Here is a 26,584-nt window from a genome sequence, read left to right on the forward strand (position 1 = left end):
CCCGAAACAAACGTACATGTTGTTACAGAATGACGTCCCGATAGATTTAGCTTGTCATGGTTCCAATTTGAACATGCAGGTCAGTTCGGGAACCCAGAATAATTCCACCCCAAATGAGCACTCCTGCACCACCGTAACGGTGTCGTTCAATGATGTTTTCTTGGTGGTAACGGATACCTGGAGCTCTCCATATGAAAGTCCGGCGAGAATCAGACTGCAAGCTAAACCTGGACTCGTCGGAAAACATCACACAACCCACTGATGCGGTGTCCACAATGCATGCTCTCTACTCCAGGCTAACCTCAGGCGACAGTGAGTTGCAGTAAGTGGAACGATCTACAGGTCTACGAGCATATAGACCAATCTGCCCTAAGCGTCTGTACACGGTCTGCCTTGAAATTGTCGTACCAGTGGCTGAAGAGAGCTGACGAGACAGGTCTGAGGCTGTGCTCCGCCTGTTTCTTTTGGCAGTAACTGCCGTTTAATAAGTTTTAATGTTTCGTCATTCATGCAGAACTTTAATTCTTAAATGCTAATTTCTACGGGTACCACTTTATTGGTATTTCTTTTTGGACATTCTTCATTTTTTACTTTTGGTTTTGACTTTTACCCTAGCCTGCATGAATGACGAAACACGAATTGAATGATTGGAGAGTTAGGTTTGGAGGCAACTTCAGTAGTATAAAAATGACAGTTCTGCATCAGGTGGGTCAGTGGGTCAGGGGGCGTGGTCAATGACATCACAGAGGGCGGGGCCAAAGGCAACGTCATCACACTAGGAGGCGTGGTTTCGAGTGGAGTTGAGTTGTTTTTAGATTGCTGGTTGAGTTGTAGACCTCCTGCTTTTCATTTAAAGTTAGTTTTTTTAAATTGGCAACGGGGATTTTTTTGAGATATATGCTCGTGGCGCCCTCTAGGGATGAAAAAAGAAAATAATCTATTTAGGAATTGCTCATGACGTCCTCTAGGGACGAAAAAAGAAAATAATTTATTTTAGAAGTTTCTTTTTTTTTAAATGTCCTATTATTCAAAATATAGGATCGATCCCTGAAACAAAATATCTCACCAGCTGAGTAGTTTGAAGATTTTAACCACTAAGCTGATGTGATACATTCAGATTCAGGTAAAAAAGCCTATTTAAGAAAATGGAATTTGAATCGACTCATCAATTTATTCTGATACTTTTATCCTTTCTAGTTTTTCATGAAACTTTAACTTATTTCTCAGGTTTTCTGTTTCATAATAACATATTCATTTACTGTCATATTTTTTTTAATACTTAACGTTTCTAATTTATTTGTAATATTTTATTTAATTTCCACATACTATTTTTTTTCATTCCTTTCATAAATTTCAGAATATCTGATTTTTAACTTTTACGTTATATTTCACAAACGTTCCCGCACGTGCTGTTTATTTGTTACATTACTTAATTTTAGATGCAATTTCACACTTTTTTTAACGTTATAATGTTCAATATATTTTAACTTCATTTACTTTTTTTAAACCATTCTAGTATTCTATACACACTTTAACTTAGTGGTATGAAATTGTATTTAAAAAGAAACGTTTATTTTTCATGATCTTAGTTCTTTTACTAAATTTTCTACAGAATTTCTAATTTCTTTCACGTGTTTAACAATTTCTTCCTTACATTACCGAATATTTTTTAAAAAAACTTAATTGCTTTTTTGGTTATTGTTGCTATTCCCAATTTGACAGTACATACAGAAGTGAAGGAAGACCCTTGATAAGCGCTGCACGTTATCATGATAACGTGAAGTCTACAGCGATAACCTTAAGATAATGCATTCTTTCGCGTATGATTATCAGAGTTTTAGAAATTTTCCATTACTCTATCATGATAAGTGGATGATGCTTTTAAGATTCTCCTTATGCATATATGTAATATCGAGGTTCAGAATAACAACATTAGGACACTATAACTCTTTCCCACTATCCTATCATGATTATTTTTACACATATGACGCCGGAAAGACTGGCTTCACAAACAAGACATGACAAGAATGTATTACGATAAGTGTTGATGAAATCATTTCGTTAATGTATGTTTTAGATAATTTTTGCTATTTAAGAATGCTACGTATTTCTATATAATTCAGAATTGTCGTTAGATTCAAAAGCGAATATGAGGAATATATGTGATACAGAGTTAAATGTGGAATTATACGAAGAATTTTATTCACGAAATGAAGCTGATATTTTGCTAGATGAACTATCAAATTATGATTTTAAAAATATTAGTTTTGAAATTAATGGGACTCAGTATGTTCCACGAAGAAAGGTACTCGGTTTTGGTGATCAAGGACTTAGTTACGAATTCTCTGGAACGAGCATTTGTGCAGAACCATGGACTCAAACTCTTCTAAATGTAAAAGATTATGTTGAAACGATAACTGGCAAAAAATATAATTTTGCTTTATTGAACTATTATCCTGACGGAGTGGCGAAAATTTCAACGCATAAAGACAATGAAACTTGTCTCGAACCTGAAAGTGATATACCTATCATCAGTTTAGGTGCAAAACGTCAAATGGTATTTACCAGGCGAAATTTCACATCTCGAAGCGTGGACTTAACTCATGGAACTCTCCTTGTAATGAAACCCCCAACGAATCAATTTTGGATGCACGGAATACCCTCTCAACCTGACGTTAAAGATCCTACAATTATTATCACATTCCGAAACATAAAAATTTCGAAAATTAAAAAACGACGCTTGGAAGATAATGAGGATGAACTTCCAGAGGATGACTGGTTTGCCCACTATATGAAGTCTGTTCCTGAAAATATCTTCATGCCGAATAATCGAGAACAGAAAAAAGAAAGTTCGAAGTTGATTGCACAATGGACTCTTGGTTGGGGATATTTTGTGTCCATAAATCAGTTTGAAAACAGAATGAACATTCATCTACGTGAATGTGTGGAACAAAATAAAATATTATACCCTACTATACGCGGTGTTGTTATAACTCCTGCAACATGGCAAGAATTTTCCTCAAAAATATATGAATTTAATCTTGTCTATATGAGTGCCAGTATCATTTGCAATAATGAGTTGGTAGTTTTCAACAAAGAAGGTGAGTGTATTTTTCAACAAGTTTTTAAACAAGATGAAAATTCTTTTAAACTAAAACCTACATACCTAAAAGTAAACTGTGATATTTTAAAAAAATTGAAAGAAATTATTCCTGATGTATCTAATACTTTATATAAAAGTATTTTTGAAATTATTTTACCGTTGCAAATCAAATGTAAAAACAATTGTTCGGATATGATAAGTGATGATGATGAACTTTTTAAAGAACTCATAAACTCTATCAAAACTGAATTAAATTCAGTGATAAAAAAGCTATATAAATGCGAAGGTTGCATTGTAAATCATCCTTCACAAACAAGACATGATTGCATTATAATAAGTGTTGAGGATAGAATTAAATATATTGGTGAAGATATATTTTTATGTATTAATTTTAAAAATATAAGAGATTCTTTAAGGCAGAAAAAATGTTTCATTTATTTTGTAATAGGTTTTTTGAATCGAAATGTTATGAAGATTATAAAAATGCACTAATATAAGTACAGCTATTCTATTTAAATTTCTGTCTTTGGTTGATGTTATGAGCATTTTTTTCCCTTATGTTTTTTTTTTAATAGAAATATATTGAAATTTTAGTTTTAATTTTAAAGCAAACATGTATATCAAATATCAGTAAATGGATATTGTTGTTAATTTGATATTAACTAATGAAAGAAAATTCTAAGTATATTTTATGTATAATACAGAAACTTGTTCTTTGGAAATAAATAAATGTATTTAAATAGAAAAGCTTCTTGGTGAAATGAATGTATTTTTATTTTTTATAACAATTTTTTTAAGTATTGTATGTTTACAGTGCAGTATATGCTTCAAGTGATTCACTCGTGTTGAAAATTTAAGAGTTTATGAAGCGATTATTCGCTGAACTTATGTGATATATTTGTAAGGTTTCTTGAATACGAGTAATCTGAAGAGATATTTGAAATCTCATGAAAGAAACATCAGATGTAGTGTATGTCCTAAGAAATTTAAGTTTGTAGTTTGAAAAGTCGCGAAGCTTCTCGTCTTAGAATTTTGTAGTGAATAATCACAAGTTCTTTTCATGTAAAAAGGATATGAAAACTTATAAAGTTACTTTTAAGAGTAAATCGTGATAAAAAATATTTAGTGAGCATAAGAATTTAAAACAATATGAATCTTTACATCGTATTGAATGTTCGGACATTTTTTCAAGTAAAACAGAATTTGAAGAAAATCTCACGAACCCTTTTTTTTTTTTTTTTTAATTTTGCTGGTGTCAAAAGAAACAGAAATATGCTGATGATGATGTTTTGAAACAGCATGATACTTCTCTTCTTATAAATTGCATCCATTGTTTACAAGTGTTTCAAAGAAAAAGTGATCTCTTACACCACATTCGAATGCGACATGGTTTGATACGAATCTTACAAAAACGAAGAAACGTTGACATCGTTAATACATGCAAGTCTTCTAAAATCGCAAGTCTTAATAGTATGTTCGCAATTGAATCGATTTGCTAGAACATACAAAATGATCATGTCTTAGATGTACTTCTTGAATATATAAAATTGTAGTTAGTAGGGAAAAAATGAGTTATGATATAGTTTTACACTGAGTTATGATATCGGTGTTTGAAATGGTAATCAATAGTTACATTTAAAATGTGTCGTGAATGTGAAAATGCAGAAATAAAAGAGCTTTGGCGAATTTAATAAACGTGGTTCAATGTGGTTGATGGAAAAATTTGTTCCATGTGAATTAAATAGTGTAAGATATGAACCTCTTTCTCTCAATAGTTAATTATTCAATTGTAAGACAATTAAACTTTAAATATATATGCATATAGTACATGTAATGATTAATATTACATTGATTAATGTAAATAACTGATGATATGTGTATTAACATAGTGAATGTTCGCTTTTATGAAGTTCTAAGCGTTACTTTAAATACCATTCATAAAACTTTTATCTCATATATACAAACATTACAATATCTATTGAGTTTTCGTTTATTCTTTGGAATGTATGAAAGTTTAATTTTTTTTTTAATTTAATGTAGATTGGAGTAAAATATCTGTATTTTTCTTCATTTCAATCGGTAATATCTGTATGCTGGTAAAGGTACGTATGTTCGTAAGAATTATACTGTGTCACATTTTTGACAATCTTCTTTCATTCATATTAGCTAATAAGAGAATTATTGAAGTTAGTAAAGTAATGAAAATCAACGTTATTGAAAGAAAACTCTAAAAGCATTTACATTTCCAGAAATATATCAAAGTTCCTTTTCTTAAAAACAGCAGGTGTATCGTAGTTTTTATTTCTATTTCATTAAAAGCTGAACTTGTAAAATAAAAATTTTCTATTAGTGTAAGGGAAACAAAAAGAAAATCAAGAGACAATCCGTATCATGAATGAAATTCAAGTGTTACATCGGATTAAAAAGAAATATTCTGAATCTAAATGTTTATGCCTATTTAGCACAAAATGCGTTTATTTGTGTTATAAATTTAACTAAAACCATTCTTATAACAGTATGTTGCCTTTAAACTGGGTAAAAGTGTTAAGTATATTTTCTGATGGTATTGATATACTTGTCAAAGAAGTTCTAGAAACCTCAAATGTCGAAAGAGCATATGATAAGAATCTCCTTTCCTATCGTTACGTCAGTTACAGGTTAAGCGGTGGCTTGAATGGATAAAGGTAATGTTTGTGCAAAAATATAGTAGTTCTATTTTGAAATGAGAAATAATTCGCTTTTTGTCAATTAAGGAAACTTGTGGTATTATTAAACAGAATGTCAGTGAAAGACATTGCGTTTGCATAGTGAATTATGAAGGTACTGAAAAGTAGTAAAGAAGGTGAATGAAAGAATTAATTTGAACAAATAAGGTAAGGCTATCATTAAAAGAAAAATCTGTTTAAAAGATGTATGTTAGAATTAAAAGTAAGATGTTAAAATTTAAAAAGATGTAACAGAGTAAAACCAAAGAATACTGGTAATTCCCATCTGGAAAACAGTAATTTGAGTACGATATTGAAAAAGTTGGTTTTAAGAATTTCTTTATGCATGTGATGCAAAACAATTGCTAGTTTATCATGAGTGCTGACATAGATGCAATTAGTGCAGGAAAAATAGTAAAATTAGTATAGTTAGTGTCTCTAAAACATGAAAAAATAATAGTGTGAGCAGTGTAAATTCATTTGAAGTACTGAAATATGACATAGACTAAATATCAGAAAATGTAAGAAATATTTTGGTATGTGTGGATGAAACACTGAACGTGATTAATTATAAAGTGTGTAATTAAACGTGATTAATTGATAAAGTGTGTAAAATTAGAAATGAAAATTATCAACACACTTAAAGGTAATCGGGATTTAAAACTAAACATGATGTTAGAAACTTTGAAGACCATAAAACTATATGAGAAAGAAATACATTTAGATATAAATGGTATTAAACTGTAAAGTTGTGAATGGAAATTTCTGAGTAAAACCTGTAGATGATCTATTATGATCGAGGAATAAAACAAGTATTATAAAAATTGTAAGGAAATATTTGAATATGGAGTAAATGAAAACAATCCATATCGTTAAAATGAATAAAAAGGGATAAAATGTTGGAATTACGAGTGATGAGACAGAAATAAAAACATTATAATAAATAAGTTAAGCTAGAATTAAGAAATATAAACACAGAAGGGAAATCATGAACATAAGAAAAGCAATTAAGAGTTATAGACTTAAGTTTTTTAAAAAAATATTCGGTAATTTAAGGAAGATATTGTTAAACACGTGAAAGAAATTAGAAATTCTGTAGAAAATTTAGTAAAAGAACTAAGATCATGAAAAATAAACGTTTCTTTTTAAATACAATTTCATACCACTAAGTTAAAGTGTGTATAGAATACTAGAATGGTTTAAAAAAAGTAAATGAAGTTAAAATTCAGAATATATTGAACATTATAACGTTAAATGGTGAGATATTTTGTTTCAGGGATCGATCCTATATTTTGAATAATAGGACATTTAAAAAAAAAAAGAAACTTCTAAAATAAATTATTTTCTTTTTTCGTCCCTAGAGGACGTCATGAGCAATTCCTAAATAGATTATTTTCTTTTTTCATCCCTAGAGGGCGCCACGAGCATATATCTAAAAAAATCCCCGTTGCCAATTTAAAAAAACTAACTTTAAATGAAAAGCAGGAGGTCTACAACTCAACCAGCAATCTAAAAACAACTCAACTCCACTCGAAACCACGCCTCCTAGTGTGATGACGTTGCCTTTGGCCCCGCCCTCTGTGATGTCAATGACCACGCCCCCTGACCCACTGACCCACCTGATGCAGAACTGTCATTTTTATACTACTAACTTCCCCTTAATAAGTCTGTCTCCTGCCTACTCAACAGTCATTCATTTATGCATTTTTAAAAAAATTGTTTGGATTAATTTTAATTTGCTAAATTAGTGAATTTATTTTCATGGATTGGTTTTGCACTTGATTTGCTTATGCTTCTGAATTTAAATGATATTGTAGATTAGTTCGAGAATTAAATCTTTTATATGTTTGCACATTTTTTTAAAATTCTTTTTAAAAAATTATTTTTTTTTCTTTAAATTTGCTTTTTTCTTTTATACGTGTTTGTTAAAATTTGTATATTTAAATTAAATTTATTTAATTAAATTAATTTATTCTTATGAAACAATTATATACTCGTATATATATATATATATATGTAATATACAACATTATATATATATAAATCCATTTTCTTTTAAAATATTGATCATTATGAAGTCTTTATTAAATAACTTCATGATTCAGCTATTATTAGGAATCATCTTTCTTCTTAAAATGCTAGTGTACATTTTCAAAAGAAAAAAAAAATTACAAATCGAACGTTCGGAAGCATAGCTCGCACAGTTAAATCGTGACTAATGATTGCTATCTATTTCGCATTAATTTTCTAGGCTATCGGATAATGGATTGCGCCTCAAAAAAGATATGTTCATATCTCTTCGACAGCCTAATTTAAAATAAAAAGCTGAAGCGAAATTGGAATTTAATGTAAAGTATTCATTTTTTAAGAAATCTGATGTAAAAAGCTCTTTGGGAGCCCGAAATAGAAAGTTAATGAAATGCGTAACTTAAAATTTATGATTTTTTCTAACTTCTAATCTATTATATGAGATAAAATTTTGTAAGCTTGTTAATTAAATATGTCACTAAGGCAGACTCTAAATATAAACTTTTTATTACAGAATTTGTTTACTATTAACACATTTGTACTAAAGCGGAAATCTGTTAAACACTGTAATATGGAACTAAGTTACAGCCTATAAACCTAAATGTAGATAACTATTCAGGATTCAGAATTATGAATATAAAATTTTCTCTAACAGTACAATACCAGCATCAAGTTTCCTTTTTAATTAATTAAACATTGCATATAAGCACAAATATAGCTTCACACTTCAGTTTTTGTAGCCCATCTTCTATTGTACAATTAATCCGTATAGGAATTTTTAAGAATAAAAATGAAAATTTTCAGAATATGGGTGTGAAGAATTGAAATCAAGAAAATATGTAAAAGAGCAGCCACGAATATAGAAGAAAAAATAAAATTAGAATTTTGTCGTTTTTATCGTTGAATTTATTTGGTTTATTTTCAGCAAAAAATTCCAAATTTATATTATCCCTCTAATTCCTGTTAAAATTTGAGCTCCAGACAGCTTACCAAGTACATAGTTTACAGAATACACAGAACAGATATTAAAAATTAAGTCTTTTTTTTATTACAGCTAGATTAGATGATTTAAATATAAAGAGTTAAATATAAAGAGGCAGAATAAAAGAGAGCAGTATTTCACTTCTGCCACCTTTACAGCTTTCTAGCACGCTTCATTTTATTGTAATACTTTTTTGTTCGATATATTTTCCACTCCTGAATCAAATTTCAGTTTATTTAAACTTGATGCTCTCTGAAATTCTAAAACAAGTTAAAAATTTTCTTATTTTAGTTAAAATTTGTTCTGCTTCACTTCCTCTATGTTCTGTTTTTATGATTATTGAATGATATGTAGGCTTCGCAAATGAAAAACATTTATTAAAGTACTGGTTGAAGCTGATGAGATAAGTCATTATGTTATTCTCTTCTAAAACAGTTAAAGTTTCTCCATTTGAAAACTATTGTCATTGTTGACTCATTTAACGGTTTTCCTGTTTAATCAGTTTTTATTATTGTCGTAATATCTTATTACTATTGCGTTTCATTGCTTGTTTTTGCCGTTAAGTATTCTTGCCTATAAAATTTGGAATTGCTTCTCAGAATATTGCTTATATTAAGAAGGAATTACAAAGAAAAATTAAGTTTAAAATACAATTGAGTTACCTTAATGAGGATCTATCCAGTAATATTATTTTTTAAGTGAAACAAATTCTGAATATGTATGTGATTTGTTTTGTTTTTATAAAACTGCAATCATGTAACTGGTACTTTGCTTCTAAAACTGACATTCTAGTGAACACATTACTAGATCTGAAGCGATATGTAAGTGTTGCTTGGTTTCTCAATGCTAATCTAGTGTGAAGGAGGAAGGGATTATTACACAGTTTCCTCGTTCTTGTCATTCTGGAGCTATTTGTGAAAGGCAGCAAGATTAAAAAAAAAAAAAAAAATGATTAAATTGTTTCGGTACCATACTTTTCTTTTAAGTATTAATCTTAATTTTTGTTCTTTCGTTTTATTTAGTAATATTTTGATTAAAAGCTATGTAAATTTGTTTAAAAGACTAATTTGAAACATGTACCATTATCCTTCCAAATGCCTGAAATTTCTAATATTAGCGCATTAATTGAACTCTTTATCATTAATTGAATAATTGCGTCTATAGTTTCCTTTTGTAGTTTTTTGATTATATTGATACTGAAAGCTATTTTTGCCATAGTTATAAAATTTTGGTAATATTGCAAGCAATAGTGCTATTTAAATTGCTTTATAAATGTGGACTACTCCCCTTACAAACGTTATCAGCTTTTTACCTTCCATCATGTTGTTCATTTCAAGTTTTTAATTTTCTAGGTTAATTATTGGAGGAGTTAAAGCAACAAGAATCAGCGTAATATTCTCAAATTTGCAGGACTAGTTTCGAAGGTTTCTTATAACATGTGACTTTGGGCTTCAGGTAGTAGACGAACCTCTTATCAAATTCTATTGCTACTTGTTGCAAGCCAATATTTGTTCGCCTGCTGTAAATAATGGCTAATTTAAAAAATATAGTTACTTCGTCTTTTTTTAATAGGAAACAAATTCTGCATAATGATAAATCCAAGGTCTTAGATTTAAATGTAATTAAATATATTAAAGCTTAGCATGAAGATTTATATCTTCATGCTAAGCTTCTTCATGCTATTTTTGCTAAACATATAAGGAAAAAACATTGCAAAATGGGTGTTCTTGGATTCACCCATTTTGCAATGTTTTTTCCTTATATGTTTAGCAAAGAAAAATATGTCATGTTATTTTTTTACGAGTGTGTTAAATAATCTTTATCAGTTTCAGTATACAGGTGCTTGTAAAATTATTAAGCCTAAACACAGAGAGATACTTTTGTAAAGATACTATGATGATAAATAATTAATCCTCCCAATATTTTATTAATTTTAGATTAGCAAATCAATTAAAATCATAAACACGAATTTATTTGAAAGGTATTAATTGTTCTTGCTTCACAAGTACGAAGAAAACAAAGTGACAATTGGCAGAAACTTGTCACGTGATATCCCTATCTTAAGATTGTTACGCACACGAAACAGCGCGCATTTCGAGCATCTGCTGCCTGAATTAATATGGTGAAGTGTTCCTAGAATATGGTGAGGCACTACGTTCCAAGAATTAGCAATTTATATTTTGTTTACTAACACTCGTATTGCTGAAACGACGTGGGTAATAGCTCTGTAATTTTAATTTAGATATATCTGAAATATTAGGCACAGTTTTCATTTTTTATTAAATTTCTTCCTTTCATCATTTTTTGTTACACTCAGAATGGAAAAAAAGGAATCATTTATTCAAGATTCAAATTTTATGATGCTAACTGAGAATTTATATAAGCTTCTCATTCATTTTCTAAAAAGTGATTGTAAAATTGTTCCTAAGGAAGGTGAACTTTTCGATATGCTTCCCTCATTTCGTGAAGGTGCTAGGAATGGTTATACTGAGCTTAAAGAAAAGTTCAAGGCATGGGCAAAACGTATGTTTGTAGAAAATGGTGATCTCAAACTGAAGAAAAGCGGAAAAGTCATCATACCTATAGAAAAATGTGACAATGTGATAATGTTTTTGCATTCAGAAGATCATGTTCCAGTTGGCACAGTTGTTAAAAAGGTAAGCAATTTCAATATAAAGAATTTTTTATTATCGGTGACTGTGATCCTATATAAGGGACAAAAATTCAGTAACAACACTATATAGATGCATAGTAAAATCTTTTACTATTTATAAATTTATCATTAAAGTATATAATTGCTCATTTTGAAGACAGCATACTGCTTAAGAACCATCTAATTTCATTTTTACACTCAAAAGGTTAAAGACATGTATTATGCAAAGTATTTAAATAATTTCAACTTCATAGTAAAATTCCATTTTAACAATAAAATTTGACGATCTGGAGAAGACCAACCACACCGTTTTGAGAATATATTCATTACTCTGAACTGAAAAAAAATTACTTTCTATGAAGATATAAATAATAATTTAAACTTGTTATTATTAATTATGGGATTTTTTATATAAGCCTATGAAATAATGTAATTTTGATGCTTTAAAATGTTAAGAAAAATAAGAAATATATACTTAAATTATTTTGATATTCTGAGCAATGTCCGTTAGACTCTTAGCAGTCACCATAATGAGAACACCAAATCAATTAGTTTTGCCCCGTTTGACCAAGAAAAATTACTTCCCATAAAAATATGAATAATTTAATCTTAGAAATTCTTTTCACATATTTTTATGTACTAAATCTAAGATGAAAAGTTATTACGGTATTTTACATTAAAGTTAAAAAAGAAACAACTCTCAATACACTATTTGGAGAATAAGTCCATTATATTATTGAAGGAACTACTTGTAATAAAAATTTATAATTATTTAAGAATAGTTGTATAACTAAATAGAATATTATGCATAACTAAACGTAAGCAGATATTCTATGCAATCTGTTACGCGATGTAAAACTAATTTTACAATGCTGATATGTCAACATGAGAACACAAATTCTGATATTTTGAGAATGCGAGTTTCTGCAATGCGGTTTTCAATTTAAATATAGGTATTCCTAAAATTATTTTATATTTTATAATACCATGAATGTATTTTATTACTGTAATTTTGCCGTAGTATTAATAAGGATAATTTCAGTTTAATATAATGAAAGTAATATAGCTCTAAAGCTGAAAAGTGCTAAGCTGAGAACACCACGTTTCTCGTTTTGAGAAACTGTTCTGTTCTTCATTTATATACAGAAATTAATTCTGACGAAACCATAACTAATTTCTGACGTTTAATTTATTCATATATTTTTTATGTAAAGGCTTGAATATGATAGAAATGCGATGATATTTTGCTTATAAAATTGCCATTTCTGTAATATGCATTTTTCAAACTGAGAACACATCTGTTAAGTCATATTGAGAACACATCCGTTAAGAAGCATTTTGATGAATTCTGTAATTAAACATTTAGTTCTAATACAAAACACTAAGTGCAATGAAAATGTTGTTATAATTAACTCGTAAAAAACATATGCAAGGTTATAAACAGCAATTACTACCAGATATCATATTTTTACTTTTTAAAAATTAGTTAGTCATTTTGAGAATACATAGGCTTGTTTTCGTAGAAATATAGCTTACATTGCTATATCATAATCTAATAATTTAAATGAATTGTATATAAATATGCAAGATTCATGCCATGTACAAATACGTCTTAATAAAAAATATGTGAATATGTAATACGTCTATGTAAGCCATAACAAACACTTTTATCAAAAATTTTATTTGATTGCAACAGCATTCTGCCAAAAATTGAAAAGATTAATTTAAGAAAAAAATCGCCTGAAATATATATGCTGTTTATTATGTGTAAATATGAAACTCAGTTCTGTCTTATAAAATAGATAAGCTAACTGAAATAAAAAAAAAATATGGTACTATTTTCGTATGAAATAAAAATGTTACTTTTCTTGTCCTAAATTTAATTGCATTTGCTTTTATGTATGGCGTAAAATGCTTTATGTAACCAAAATGCAAAGGTGTTAGAAAAATTAGAAATTTTAACTGAAAAAAAAAAAAAAAAAAAATATATATATATATATATATATATATATATATATATATATATAGTATCTTTTTTTTTGTGTATAATAAAATTATTTATGTTAAAAAAGGGATTTTTTAGCAGTGTTACACAAACAAAACTCAGAAAATCTTAAACCATCTTCAAATATATAACAAATATAGAAATAAGTAAATTTTAAAGTTATATGTGATATTAAGAACACATATGTAGATCAGTTTAGCTAAAATGCCAAATGCAATAATAGAAATATTTGAGTAATACTGAAGTGAAAAAAATACGAAAGCATTAAAAAAAAAATCCTACCACATCGTAATTAACGAACTTACTGGATAGAATGCTAACTTTGGGAACTCACGTAAAATTACTTTTAGGTGTTCTTGAAAATCAGCAAGCGGAATATCCAGCTTGGTGCTAATTGGCAGAAAAATGTCACGTGACTCAGAGCACCCGTCATCTCGAAAAGAGCGCGAAATAGAGCGAGTGCAGGGCGATTGCGCGCGCGTTCAGTAAGTTAATGCGAGTGTACGGCGATTGCGCGTTATGTCATATATGTTTTTTATGAATTATTTTAAATTAAAATAATTTATTTCTAATTTTAAATTAAAATAATTTAGAGTAGTATTTCAAAACTTTTTTAAAGTCACGGCACGCTTCACAAGCATAAGTAATTTCACGCCGCACCTCACAAGCATAAATAATGTCGCGTCACGCTATAAATGTACATGTTTCTAATTAACGCGATTAATTTCTTCTATTTTAAACTAGAATCAATGAATAGGACCGCTCTTTCAAATATTTTTGCACTATGATGTAGGAACATTCAAGCTAGATATTCATTTTAAATAAGATTTCTTACGTAGTGAAAAACACGCAATGAGCAAAACAAATGAAATGAAAATACCATATCCCTTATGACTGATATTTGACAGTTTTTATATTGCACAGTTTTATATTGCATCAGTTTTATATTGCATCAGTTTTTATATTGCAGAGTTTTTATATTGCATCTGCGAGCTATGTTATCAGAGTTGACTGAGTGACACTGTGATTAAAATTTTATAACATTTACTGTATAAAATTGTGAACGTGAAAGTATAAGAGTAAAATTAATTACACACGGAAAAAAATATGAAAGGTTTAATATTTTAAATTACGTCCAAAGAGGCGTTTTTTTAACATTTGTGTGTTACCTTTATTTATTAAATATCATGTTCTTCGCACTTCGAATCATAAAATTCAGAAAACAAGAGCAATATAGCAAAATAATTTTAAAATGAGCACATCTTTACAGTTTCCGACACACAGTCTCGCGCGTTGGAGATAAAAATGTTTTTTCTGTACAACATTGTCATTGCTCGTTTTGAAATCCTTGAGTTTGTTAATCAAAACTACGTTAAAGTTTTACAAAATATGAAATCGATAATAAAACAAATTCCAAATTCGGGTGGCTATGTGCCTATGTTCGGTTGGAGGACTACGTTATTCAAAATTTGATGGGTCTAGGTACCGTTGTTTTTTCACAATACGAGACACATTCATGCAGATTCTTCGTTATTTAATTTCTTTAAATATAATGCAGGGCGGCAACAGTTTGAAAAGTGAACAAACACAGAAAGTGAAACGACGCAAAATGCCGTTATGAGATTAATAGTCATTTTAGTCTAATGCCCTTTGGGCTAAAAAGGAAAATTGACTATGTATAAATATACGACTTATAATAATTAAAAGTTTTATTACAAACGTTTGCAATTTTCGATTGTTGCAGGGGATACATACATTCTTATTTTAGTGAGATTCTTGGTCTTGTTTTTGTGAAGACATTTGGTACGAAGAGCTGCGTGAAATTCATGGCTCAAACTTTTTAATGATGACCTCTTTAAATTCTAGACAGTGAACACAGAACAGAAACATTGTTCACTCATGTTTATTGCAAATGGTACAAGAATGTTTATATCTTTTTCATCGATGGATGGAAACTCCGTTTTTGCGGTTTACCAGAACTAAAGTAATGGAATACCTTTAAACACAACTTCAAGGTTACGATTCACATTTTAAATCTAATAGTTCCTGCCTTCCTTTCTCCTGCCTTTTCTCCTAATATAAGAAGATGATCTAAGGAAGATGATTTCTCCTAATCTAAGGAAGATGCAAATGTATTTTGAATCCCAACTGAATTTCTTCACGAGTCCAAAGTAGTGGTGAAGCTATCCGAAGCATATATAAATAGCGATCTACAGATTATAGTAATTCATTTTCGAACTTCAATTTAGCTGAATACTGAGGAGTTAGCCAAATTCTTCTAATACTTCTTTCAACAGATAAATTCTGAACAAAACTTTCCCTCACTGCTCCTCACGACTTCAGTATGGACAAATAAAGATTCATGATTTGATTCCATTTTATCAAATAAAATTGGAAAAAGATGCGACTGAAGTGATGTCGTTTTGTCCACATACACCACTTCCATAACGATGTTAAGTGCTCATTTAACGCTATATTAAATTACACGTTCAATGTATATTAAATATGTAATTCTAGAGGTAAATAAACTTATTTGATACGAGAGCTTCTTAATGAGTAAAGCAGTGCATAATTTGAACCTCAGAGACCCTCCCTTTTGTTGCAGCCGCGCCATGAGATCTTGTTTGTAACAAAGTATTCATTAATCATTTTCAGCCTAGCCCTTCAGTACTGTCGCACCCTGATCAGGAGTTTGATTTTTTTGAGTGGCATCTCTTTTTAGCATAGGTTACGCTTCGTTGATATAGATGGCATCTGTTATACACTATTGGCCACTAAAGACACTATGGGAGAGGAGAAGGAAATTAACAAGCTACACATATTTCAAAATAAATTTCTTCCTTTTCTTCCTTTCACTACCAGAGTCCTTTAGGTTTTTCAGAAGCAAAAATCTGCATAAGGAATTCAATATTGACTGCGTTAAATACTACTCCAATAAGTTAAATGAAAATTTCTATTGTAATGCCGAAACAAATCATGCTGCAAAATTTGCTGATATCTTAAATTATGAAATTATTCTAGAAGAGTCCCCCCCTTAGACACTACGCAGCACTTCTATAAAATATGTTACATCTACTATCTACATAATTGTTTCTTCACATCAGTATTTCTGCACAATTTTTAAATATAAGGACATTTCCTTCTTCATTTTAGGTGTCTCCAATTTTGTCTGCCTTCTTGTCATGTAAACGTTTGCGCAGTGGTCAGCGATCAGTATTGTAGAAGTTCAAATCAACAGTATCTGACGGCATTTTTATCTATATTTTTCATCTATCGCTCATAAGAGATTATTTTTGCATTATCCAACTTTTGTTCTGCGTCAATAATCAGTAACTGTATTTTTTTCCTGCATCCGTGTTTCTAAAATTAATTTTTTAAAGCTTCGAAATCTGTGAATAACAAATTATGCAAAAAAATTAAATAAATTTAAAAAGAGGAATTTTTATGATAACAGTAAATATGGGATAAAAAATACATTAGAAAATAAACGTGAAATAAGGTTATGTAATTAATTATTGAGCGCTACGGAAACTTACAGAATTAATTTAAAGCAATTCAGAAACATAAACACGAGTAAAAAAACAATAAAAGTCTATTTTCTCATTCCTGTTCTAAGTGTAGAGTAAATATATTTATTCCATATCTGGTCTTATCTAAAGAACGAATCAGTAACATTAAATATTTTTCTTTTGGCCTATAAATACTGTTTAAATTTTTTTTTTCTTTGCATATGGAAAGAGATTTCTATTAAATTTCTCCCCGTTAACACAGCGCACATATTCCTCAGCAGTTGACTATGCGTGGCTGAAGTCTGTATTCGTCGCCAAGAGGCAGTCTCTTGGAAAAATGTCTACTGCGCATGCGTGAAGCATAAGCTCTGCTAAAGCGAGACGCTACTATTTTTTGTGACCCTTTCCACTTTTGCGACACAACGTTATGCGGAGCAACTTCGGTTAGAAAGTACTGATTTAGACCATTGTAATTTAAGTATAATTTTTATAGAACATTTGAGACATTAAATATATATATAGGAATATTTCCGAAAAGAATTTTTTTTTTTGGGGGGGGGGTGTTTTGGGGAAGTTGTTCTTTGCTCTGTATTTAGAATTTTGACTAATAGAGCTGTAGTACCTGATTTCTGCATGTGAAAATCTTTTTAAGCAGTTAATGCTAAAAGATTGATCTTTTTAATTTGCGTTAGGGAGATCTGTGTAATACCTTACTAAAGGAGGAAAAATAAAGTGTCATTAAGTAACTCTTAAAAAGTATTTATTAAGTTGCTAAGTGAAGTAAAATTATGCCTATGTATATATCTTGCTGAATGATAATTTACTGGCATAGCCATATTTGCTGCCAACTTGTGTTCTTTTCATGCTGAGAATTTGTAGTCCATAACACATCAGTGCGCAACAATATATTTATTGTTGCGCACTGATGATAGTTAACTAAGACAATTCGTAGCAGCTAAAATGCATAACCAATCAAATTTGCGCTTTCTTAGTATCTAACTAGGTTTAACTTAGTTTGACTAAGTAAACCTAGTTATGAATAAAAAATGCTTTTTTTAAAGCTAGTAAATTTATACGAATAGTTATCCGCCCTTTATATATATATTAAAAAAAATCTTTTGACATACTATCAGGTTCTCTGTTCCGCCTTACTTGCTTGGGGAACATTAAAGAACCTGACTCGGAACAGGGAGCTTAATAAAGCTATGTTCAATAAATGTGGGAAGTGGACAAGATACACAGGAAGGGTATACGAAACCCTTTATTTTTCTCTCTTTATAGTGATTTCCGGACTTCGGAATACAGAGACCAACCACTTGTGGTCTGAACGTAAGAATATAAAAATATTAACTAAACTCTAACTTAAATTTGGAATAATAAACAAAGGCCTACGTGGAAGATTGGCCGTATATTAACAGGAAGCCGTATGTAGTACAGAGAACTGTTAACACTACAATACGTTTAAAATTATTAAGAGGATTAAACCTCTGGCCTGGAAGGCAACCAGCAACCGAGTAAAAATGCTAAGGCAAGCGGCCTGCTTCTACTAACTCCTTCCTCTCTCTTGCTTGGCAAAAAGCCACAACTTAAGTACTTGGCGTTCGCCAGACAAATTTGCATAAAAAAGTTAAAGCTTTTAATTCTGGCCGGAAGTAGAAAATAAGAAGTGATAGTAAAGATATAAAATAAAATAAACGTTAGTAAAACTTAAGATTCTTACATACTCCCCGCCAGAGTTAATTAGTTTGAAACTGAGGTCTAAAACGACCTTGTTGAAAACTTTTAGCTCTAGAATCTAACGCGAGGCCAAACTTTTACAAACATTTCTCACTAGAAACTAGAAATTAAAAAAAAAAATGTTTTTACATTATCAGCTCCATGGACAATTACTTTTCATCTGTACTGCATCTAAACAGGAGCTTTTAGTTGAAATCTGGTTCCTTCCAGAGATCTGGAAGGAAAACTAGTTTAATGAAATGTTACACAATTAAATGGCAAGTAACATGAATATTTATATTTCTCCTAACATTCTTATTTAATTCATGACTTTTATTTAATTATCTCTCCCCGTGCTCTCTGACATGTGTTGTAAAAGAAAACACCGAACACGAATGTGTTTATGTACCAGTGTTCAACACTGCCTCCTACAATCAAAACACTAAAGTGTTAAAATTCAACATAACAAGACCTCGTAACACACCCTATCTTCATCTCTAAACCCTGAGGTACTATTGTGAAAGTGGCTAACTCTGAAGTGTAGCGTCAGAGAGCCTAACTACATTCATTCAACCTTTAACATGTATTCTCAATACTTTTCTCTTTTTTTTTTTTTTTTTTTTTCAGTCACACGAATAAGTTTAAAATTTTTGGCATTACTTTCACTTTTACCATATCACAGTATTTCTTAACATTTAAAATAACAGTTCACATTGCATATAAGGACATATTAACATGCCGTTAATTTTACGCAATTTAAAACATACATTAGTAGTACATTGTTAACTTCTATTCTTTTCCAAGCAAGTGCCAATTCTTCTACATTGAAATACTACATTTCAAAAGTCTTTCAGACTAAAACTTCTTTCTTGCCAGAATGTTTTAAATAAAATTTATACAATAACTTTTACAATATTCAAGTATTTACACATTCCTATTATACATCAACTTTAGTTTTACTCGCGAGTAATTGAAAAACATAATACCAAAATAGGTAACAACTCATTTCTCGCCTTTTTGGCGATAAAGGTAGACCTCACATGAGGTAAAACGTCTTGAAATCTGCCACTTGCAGTAAGAATGAAAGATTAACTTAAGTTTGCAAAGTAACATAAAATTTTACTTATCTTTGTGATATTCGGACATTCTTTTCTCTGCCCAGACCTGAAAGGTAGCGAAGATTCTAGTTTGATTTATCTTCCTTCTTGTGCGGGCTCGCCCTTCAGTGCCTTCCTCTAGGAGCTTTCTTTTCCCTCCAGTTCGGTCACCCTTGAATACCTTCTCTTTCGCCTCTGCCTGTGGTCTTGGCCGTTTGATGGCCGCTGGTCTTGGCGGAACCGGGACACTTCTCTCTCGTTCCTGCTTGGACCTCGTTGCTGGCAATTCAAATTTTCCTTGTATCTTTTCCTCCGCCGGTGGTGGTCCTTCCGCAATTCGGCGACATTTGCTGCGTAAAGTCCTGTCCGATGAGTAGATCTTCCGTTTGGGAGCCGGGTTATAGTTGCCGTTATTTCTCTTGGCTCTCTTTGCATTTGTCGTACTTCTCCCTTCTTCATTCTGGGGGTGGTCGTGCGCTCTCTTTTGTGGTCGGTAGAACGGCTTCTTTTTCTTGTTACCTTCAATTTTCCAACGGGGAAACTTTCTTTTCAATTGCTCCTGCCTCCTAATGGCTTGTCCTTGTGCTTGTCGTTGTTCCACCTCTGGAGCTTATGCCTGCATTGCCTGCCGTGCCGGATCCTGCAAAAGATCTTTAAATATTTGCATTTTATTACGGTCATAGTATGGTTTTATTTGGTCAATGTTTGCGGAGCATGTTTTACCATTCCTGGCTTTTAACACCACTACAGCGTGAGTTATTATTTCTATGACATATGGTTCTTCAAATCGTGGAAAAAATTTGGCGGTTTTATCTTCTGGTGCTGAAGAAAGTGAATGCTTAATTTTTAATACTTCATCTCCTACTTTATAAGTTACTCCCCGTCGTTTCATATCATAATAGAGCTTCTGTTTTCTTTGTGCTACTTCAGTGTTCTTTTTTCTTCTTTAATTAATTTTTCTATATCACCCATTTTAAATTCTGGGGCTCTTTGTTGAACATAAAATAATTTATCTAACGGCGTTATAATCTTTCTGCCTAAAAATAACTCAGCAGGAGTTTTGCCCATTGTATCATGTTTTGCGGTCCTAAGGGCGAAAGCAAATTCATTGACATAGTTATCCCAGCTTTTATGAAAATTTTTAACATAACTGCGGATAATTTTCGCTATATTTCTATTGACCCGTTCCGCTATATTTGATTGCGGCCGATACGGGACCATTTTTAAATGACGTATGCCCAGTTTTTGGCACATGTCTTCAAATATATTACTTACAAATTGAGGACCATTACCCGATATAACTTTTAGGGGCGCCCCGTATTTTAAAATATATTTATTTAAAATAGAATCAGTAACTAATTTCGCGGAGGCTCGTTTTAAGGGAACAATTTCGGTCCACTTACTAAAATGATCAACCATAACAAGGAGATACCGACTTTTATTTAACTGACTTTTTGGGAAAGGGCCCAATAAATCGATGCCAATTATTTCATTTGGAAATTCGGATTTAATACTATTTAGAAACCCGGCCGGGCGGAAATTAATATAATTAACTGCTTGACATGTTGGGCAGGACTGGACATACGCCCTTGTTAACTTTTGCAGTTCAGGAAAATAGACTGCCTCGCGTACGCGTTGGATAGTTTTTCGAATACCAGCATGAGAAGCTAATGGGCTGTCGTATAACTCCTGCAGGATATTTAATCCAAGACTAGCTGGGATAACAGGTCGAAATTCGTTGTTGGAATTTGTAGTTTTTGTATAAAATAATAGACCATCTATTAGTTCGTAATGGGCCGCCCTATTTCTTATCGCCACAATATCTTGGTGGCTAAAATTTTCAGGATCCTTTAAATACTCATAAATGCTTCCAAACTCAGGATCCTTACCCAGTTCGGTTATTACAGTTTCTCGGGAATTTATTGTACATGCTGTGAGCATTGCCACCTTTACAGTATTACCTTCTTCATCTATTTTTATTCTGGATAGGGCATCTGCTACGATATTTTCCTTTCCGGGGGTATGCTTGATTACCAGATTATATTCTTGTAGCTTGAGTGCCCATCTTATTAACCTTGGGGATAAGTTTTTGCCTGAGTACAATCTAGTTACCTCCGCATGATCAGAATACACTATTATTGGCGCTCTTCCAAAATAGACTCGGAACTTTTGCACTGCTAACAGAACTGCAAGTGCCTCTCTCTCAGTCGCGGAATAATTTCTTTGTGTTTGATTTAAAGTTCGACTAAAAAATGCCACGGGCTGCTGATTTTGCGAAAGTACCGCTCCTACCGCATAATCCGAAGCATCCGCTGAAATTTCTAAATTCTCATCCTTTTCAGGAAATTTCAACACAGGGGCTTGCGTTAATGCTTGCTTTAATTTTTCGAAAGCACTATTGGCTTCGGCCGTCCACGAGAATCTTGCCTTTTTCCTTTTTAATTTTAACAATGGTTCAGCAATAGCTGCAAAATCTTTTATAAAGGACCTATAATATGAACAAAGTCCTGGAAGAGAGCTTCTTCGCCGTATTTGGCGGCAGATACTTTTGTACAGCGATTATTTATGATTCGTCTGTCTCGATTCCTTTCTGAGATATTCTGTAACCTAAGTATTTTAATTCAGGGGCTTCAAATTTGCACTTTTCGACATTAACTTTTAGACCGGCCTCATTTAATAATGAAAACACCTGTCTTAAACCCTGTACATGTTGGTCCAGATTATCACTAGTAATAATCATATCGTCTAAATAGATAAATGTGGACTTTCCAAGAACAGGCCTTAGCACAATGTCCATACATCGCTGAAATGTTGCCGGTGCCCCTGAAAGGCCAAACGGCATACGCAGGAATGCATATGTGCCAGACTTGGTTATAAAAGCAGTCTTAGGCACGTCCTCCGGTCTAACCCCTATTTGAAAATAACCAGTCGTTAAGTCGTCATATATTTGGTAGACGTTATGTTCCTTAGAATTTCTTCAATAATAGGTAACGGATATACCGGATATTTAGTTATGGAGTTTAATTTACGATAGTCAATCGCGAAACGCCACCTTTTTGGATGTGTTAATGGATAGTCATTGTTTTTCTTACATAAAACCACCGGGCTAGCATAACTACTTGAGATGGGCGTAATGATCATTTTACGTAGCATATCGCTAATGTGCCATTCTATAATTTTTTCTTTATTCTTATCATACCGGTATGCTTTGTGGCGAACTGGCATTGAATCTCCGGTGTCGATACTATGGTTAGTAACTTGAGTAAATCCTGGAATATCACTAAATAACGAAGCAAATTCACTTACCACTTGTCGGATTCTTTGTTGCTCTTCCTTAGGCAGGTGGTCAAGGTTTAACATTGGCGGTTCCGTTTTTTCTTCTCGAACTGGTTTCATTGTCCGGTAAGGGACGCTTCATTAAAATCCAGCGTTGCTTCTGCCTCTGAAAGAAAATCTATCCCTAAGATAATATGTGCTTGCAGATTCTTTACTATAAAAAACATAACCTTTACTTGTTCGTCCTTGATACGGACGTGTAGCGGTAATTTACCTATGCACTTGCATCTTTCTCCTTGCGCAGCTAACACTGTCGTATTATCCGAATTATATATACGATATTTACCAAAATACTTCCTAAAAAAATCTTCTGCCACACAGGAACACTGCGCGCCTGTATCCAGGAGTGCGGTGGCTGGGATGTTATTCACCAACACTTGAATCTTCGGAAGAGTCAAATTTTTCACCATTACTGTATTTAACTTGAAGGAAGAGGGGTTTTCTTGGCCTTCGGATTTCCGCACCCTCCCGTCAGCAGAAATCCGTTTTAGTTTAAATCTTTTTTTCTTTCCATGCTTTCCTTCTTTTTCCACTGGCCTTGAGACTTTTTTCCTGGATTGCTATTGAACTGTCGACGTTCGCCGGCTGTTTTTGGATGCTCGGGTTTCCTTGCCCACTGATTCGCTTTGCTTCCATAGCCGTGTGCTTGACTTTGCTGTGGTCTTGGCTCACCAAATTGGTTTCGTTGTTGATATTGGCGTCTTCTTTCAATGTCCGCCGTTCTTCTACTTTCAAACTGGATTGCTATCTCAAATAACTTTTCCAGTGTAGTCGGATTTCTTAATTCAATAAAGTCTTGTACTTGGGGAAGTAACCTCGGCAAAATCACTTGAATTATCTCAGGATCCGGACGGTTTCCATACAAGAGTTTAAAGACGTGAATTTTTCTTAAAATAAAGCTTGAGAGATTTTCAATTGGTTTCTGGTATATGCTGAAAAGTTACGCTTCTAATTTCGCACGATCCCTTACGACAGGGAAGGCTTTTACTAAGGCAGTCTTGAAATTTTCGTAAGTATAGGTGGGACTTCCCGCTTGACCGAAGAGACTTCTGCCTATGCATTTGAACCAATTAAGCGCTTGGCCCCTCAAAGCGCTGGTAGCTAACGTGACTTTCTGGAACTCGTGCACGGGATACATCATGAAGTGGTCATCTAGTTTTTCCAAAAAACTGGTTACCGGTGAGTTTCCATTAAATGATGCTTCTGGTTTCATCGCTGCGCGCATGGTCTGGACGATGTAACCAAATCCTTCCAGGGCGGCAGCTGGCATTTCTGGATTCTGAGCCGCTTCTGCAGGCAGCACAGGTTCTTCTTGAAACTCGGCCATGGTTATTCTTCTTCGTCGGGCGCCACTATCAGGTTCTCTGTTCCGCCTTACTTGCTTGGGGAACATTCAAGAACCTGACTCGGAACAGTGAGCTTACTAAAGCTATGTTCAATAAATGTGGGAAGTAGACAAGAAACACAGGAAGGGTATACGAAACCCTTTATTTTTCACTCTTTACAATAATTTCCGGACTTCAGAATACAGAGACCAACCACTTGTGGTCTGAACGTAAGAACATAAAAATATTAACTAAACTCTAACTTAACTTTGGAATAATAAACAAGGGCCTACGTGGAAGATTGGCCGTATATTAACAGGAAGCCGTATGTAGTACAGAGAACTGTTAACACTACAATACGTTTAAAATTATTAAGAGGATTAAACCTCTGGCCTGGAAGGCAACCAGCAACCGAGTAAAAACTGCTAAGGCAAGCGGCCTGCTTCTACTAACTCCTTCCTCTCTCTTGCTTGGCAGAAAGCCACAACTTAAGTACTTGGCGTTCGCCAGACAAATTTGCATAAATAAGTTAAAGCTTTTAATTCTGGCCGGAAGTAGAAAATAAGAAGTGATAGTAAAGATTTAAAATAAAATAAACGTTAGTAAAACTTAAGATCCTTACAATACATACGTAATATGTTTAGCATCTGATTCTAAAGTGACAATGCTGTTTTTTTTTTTTTTTTTTTTTTTTTTTTTAAAATTTAGAGCCAGTTTGGAGGATTCTATGCGAACAAAAGAAGACATCGATTTTGCCTCTTTTAAAAGATTGCGATTATTGCTTTAATTATAATATATATTTTTTTTATATTAAATTAACATAAACAGCTTGAAACTGCCAGTTGTAATCTGTACTTCAAAGAATTTTTATCTTTCTAAATTTCGAAAAATTGGAAATATATATAATATAATATATAATTAAAAATACACCATAAAAATAATATTAAAGAAAAGATTTTGTACCAGTCGCATAGCATATGCTATTAGAAATTTATTTTATAAATTATCAGTTTAAACCTTTCTGTCGGATATATTATAAATTAAATATTTTTTATTTCGTAAATTAACATAGTTAAATAGTAAATTAAAGATTTAAAGTATTAAAACATGCTTTTTATTGTTTATAAATAATCCAGTTTGCTGTGTGATAATAGACTGATTACATCTTTAGAAAAATAAACTGGAATCCGCTGTGCGCAAGGGCGCGTTGGAAGGAAATTAAGGTTTTATGTTTCACACAGTTTCCCAAAGCTATTTCTGTATCTATTATATTCTTCTCTTCCGTAAATTTCCATTCTTCTGTTGAATTCTTTCTAAATTCTTCTGTTGAAAAGAGAAGAGTGAAGAACGGGAGGAATTTAGAATTAGCATTTTTCATCCACGCACCTATATGCATAAGCTTCCATGTTTGCAAAACGAATACCATTAATATAATTCGTATGAACCTTACCTTATAACTGATTCGCAGAATGCTGCTATTTAGAAAAGCCGTCCTGATCGTTATGACGCACCCACAGAGGCTCGAATTCGGGAAAGGGCATACATGTGCGTGAGAATAGAGTATATGTGGCATGGAAGGGTAGTCGATATACCGGCGAGCGAAAAGTCCTCTCCAATGGTTTGTTACCATGGAGGTAGGAAGTTAGATGGAGTGGCCCTAAACCGGTTTCCCCATACACTTTTCTTTGAAGCACTTTTCGATCCCTTCACTGGTGACCAAAACATTGGTTAATTTTACATTAAGTTCAATGGGTTTTGACACGATCGGATGTAAATATTTTGAAATTACGTCTTAAATATGCACATAAATGTATATATTTTCCTTTTCTACAATACTTCAGGGTCCTAAGTATATGAAAAGAATACAGTTTTAAACAACATTTCATTCTGAACGGAATTAAATGCTATACTTTTCACAGAACAGTTGGCTCAGAATGGTTTAATTTGAATGAAATATTTTTCACAAGTTTTCGTTAATTACATTAGAAAGAAATTTTAAGGTAATTTAATTTTATTCGGTTAAGGATTACAGAAATTAAGATCAAAGTTTATTGTATTATTAATATTAAAATTATGCATTATTTCTTTTCTATTTATCTTCTTCCTAAAACACTTTCTCAAATAT

At 31.9% G+C, this 26,584-nt stretch overlaps 1 protein-coding gene across 1 annotated transcript in view; it reads left to right on the forward strand.

The window, feature by feature from the left end:
- Positions 1 to 10,928: 10,928 nt before the first annotated feature.
- The window catches only part of LOC118194828 (uncharacterized), a 41,846-nt gene continuing 26,190 nt past the window's right edge, over positions 10,929 to 26,584 (forward strand). Inside the window, exon 1 of the mRNA XM_035366062.2 lies at positions 10,929 to 11,475. Within this exon, the coding sequence (XP_035221953.2) occupies positions 11,137 to 11,475 (339 nt within the window). The 5' untranslated portion in view covers positions 10,929 to 11,136. The remainder of the gene's footprint in view (positions 11,476 to 26,584) is intronic.

This window comes from Stegodyphus dumicola, chromosome 5 (assembly GCF_044657685.1).
Source record: "Stegodyphus dumicola isolate Sdum_Otavi_A_Nest chromosome 5, ASM4465768v1".
In the NCBI taxonomy this organism is placed as follows: Eukaryota; Metazoa; Arthropoda; class Arachnida; order Araneae; family Eresidae; genus Stegodyphus; species Stegodyphus dumicola.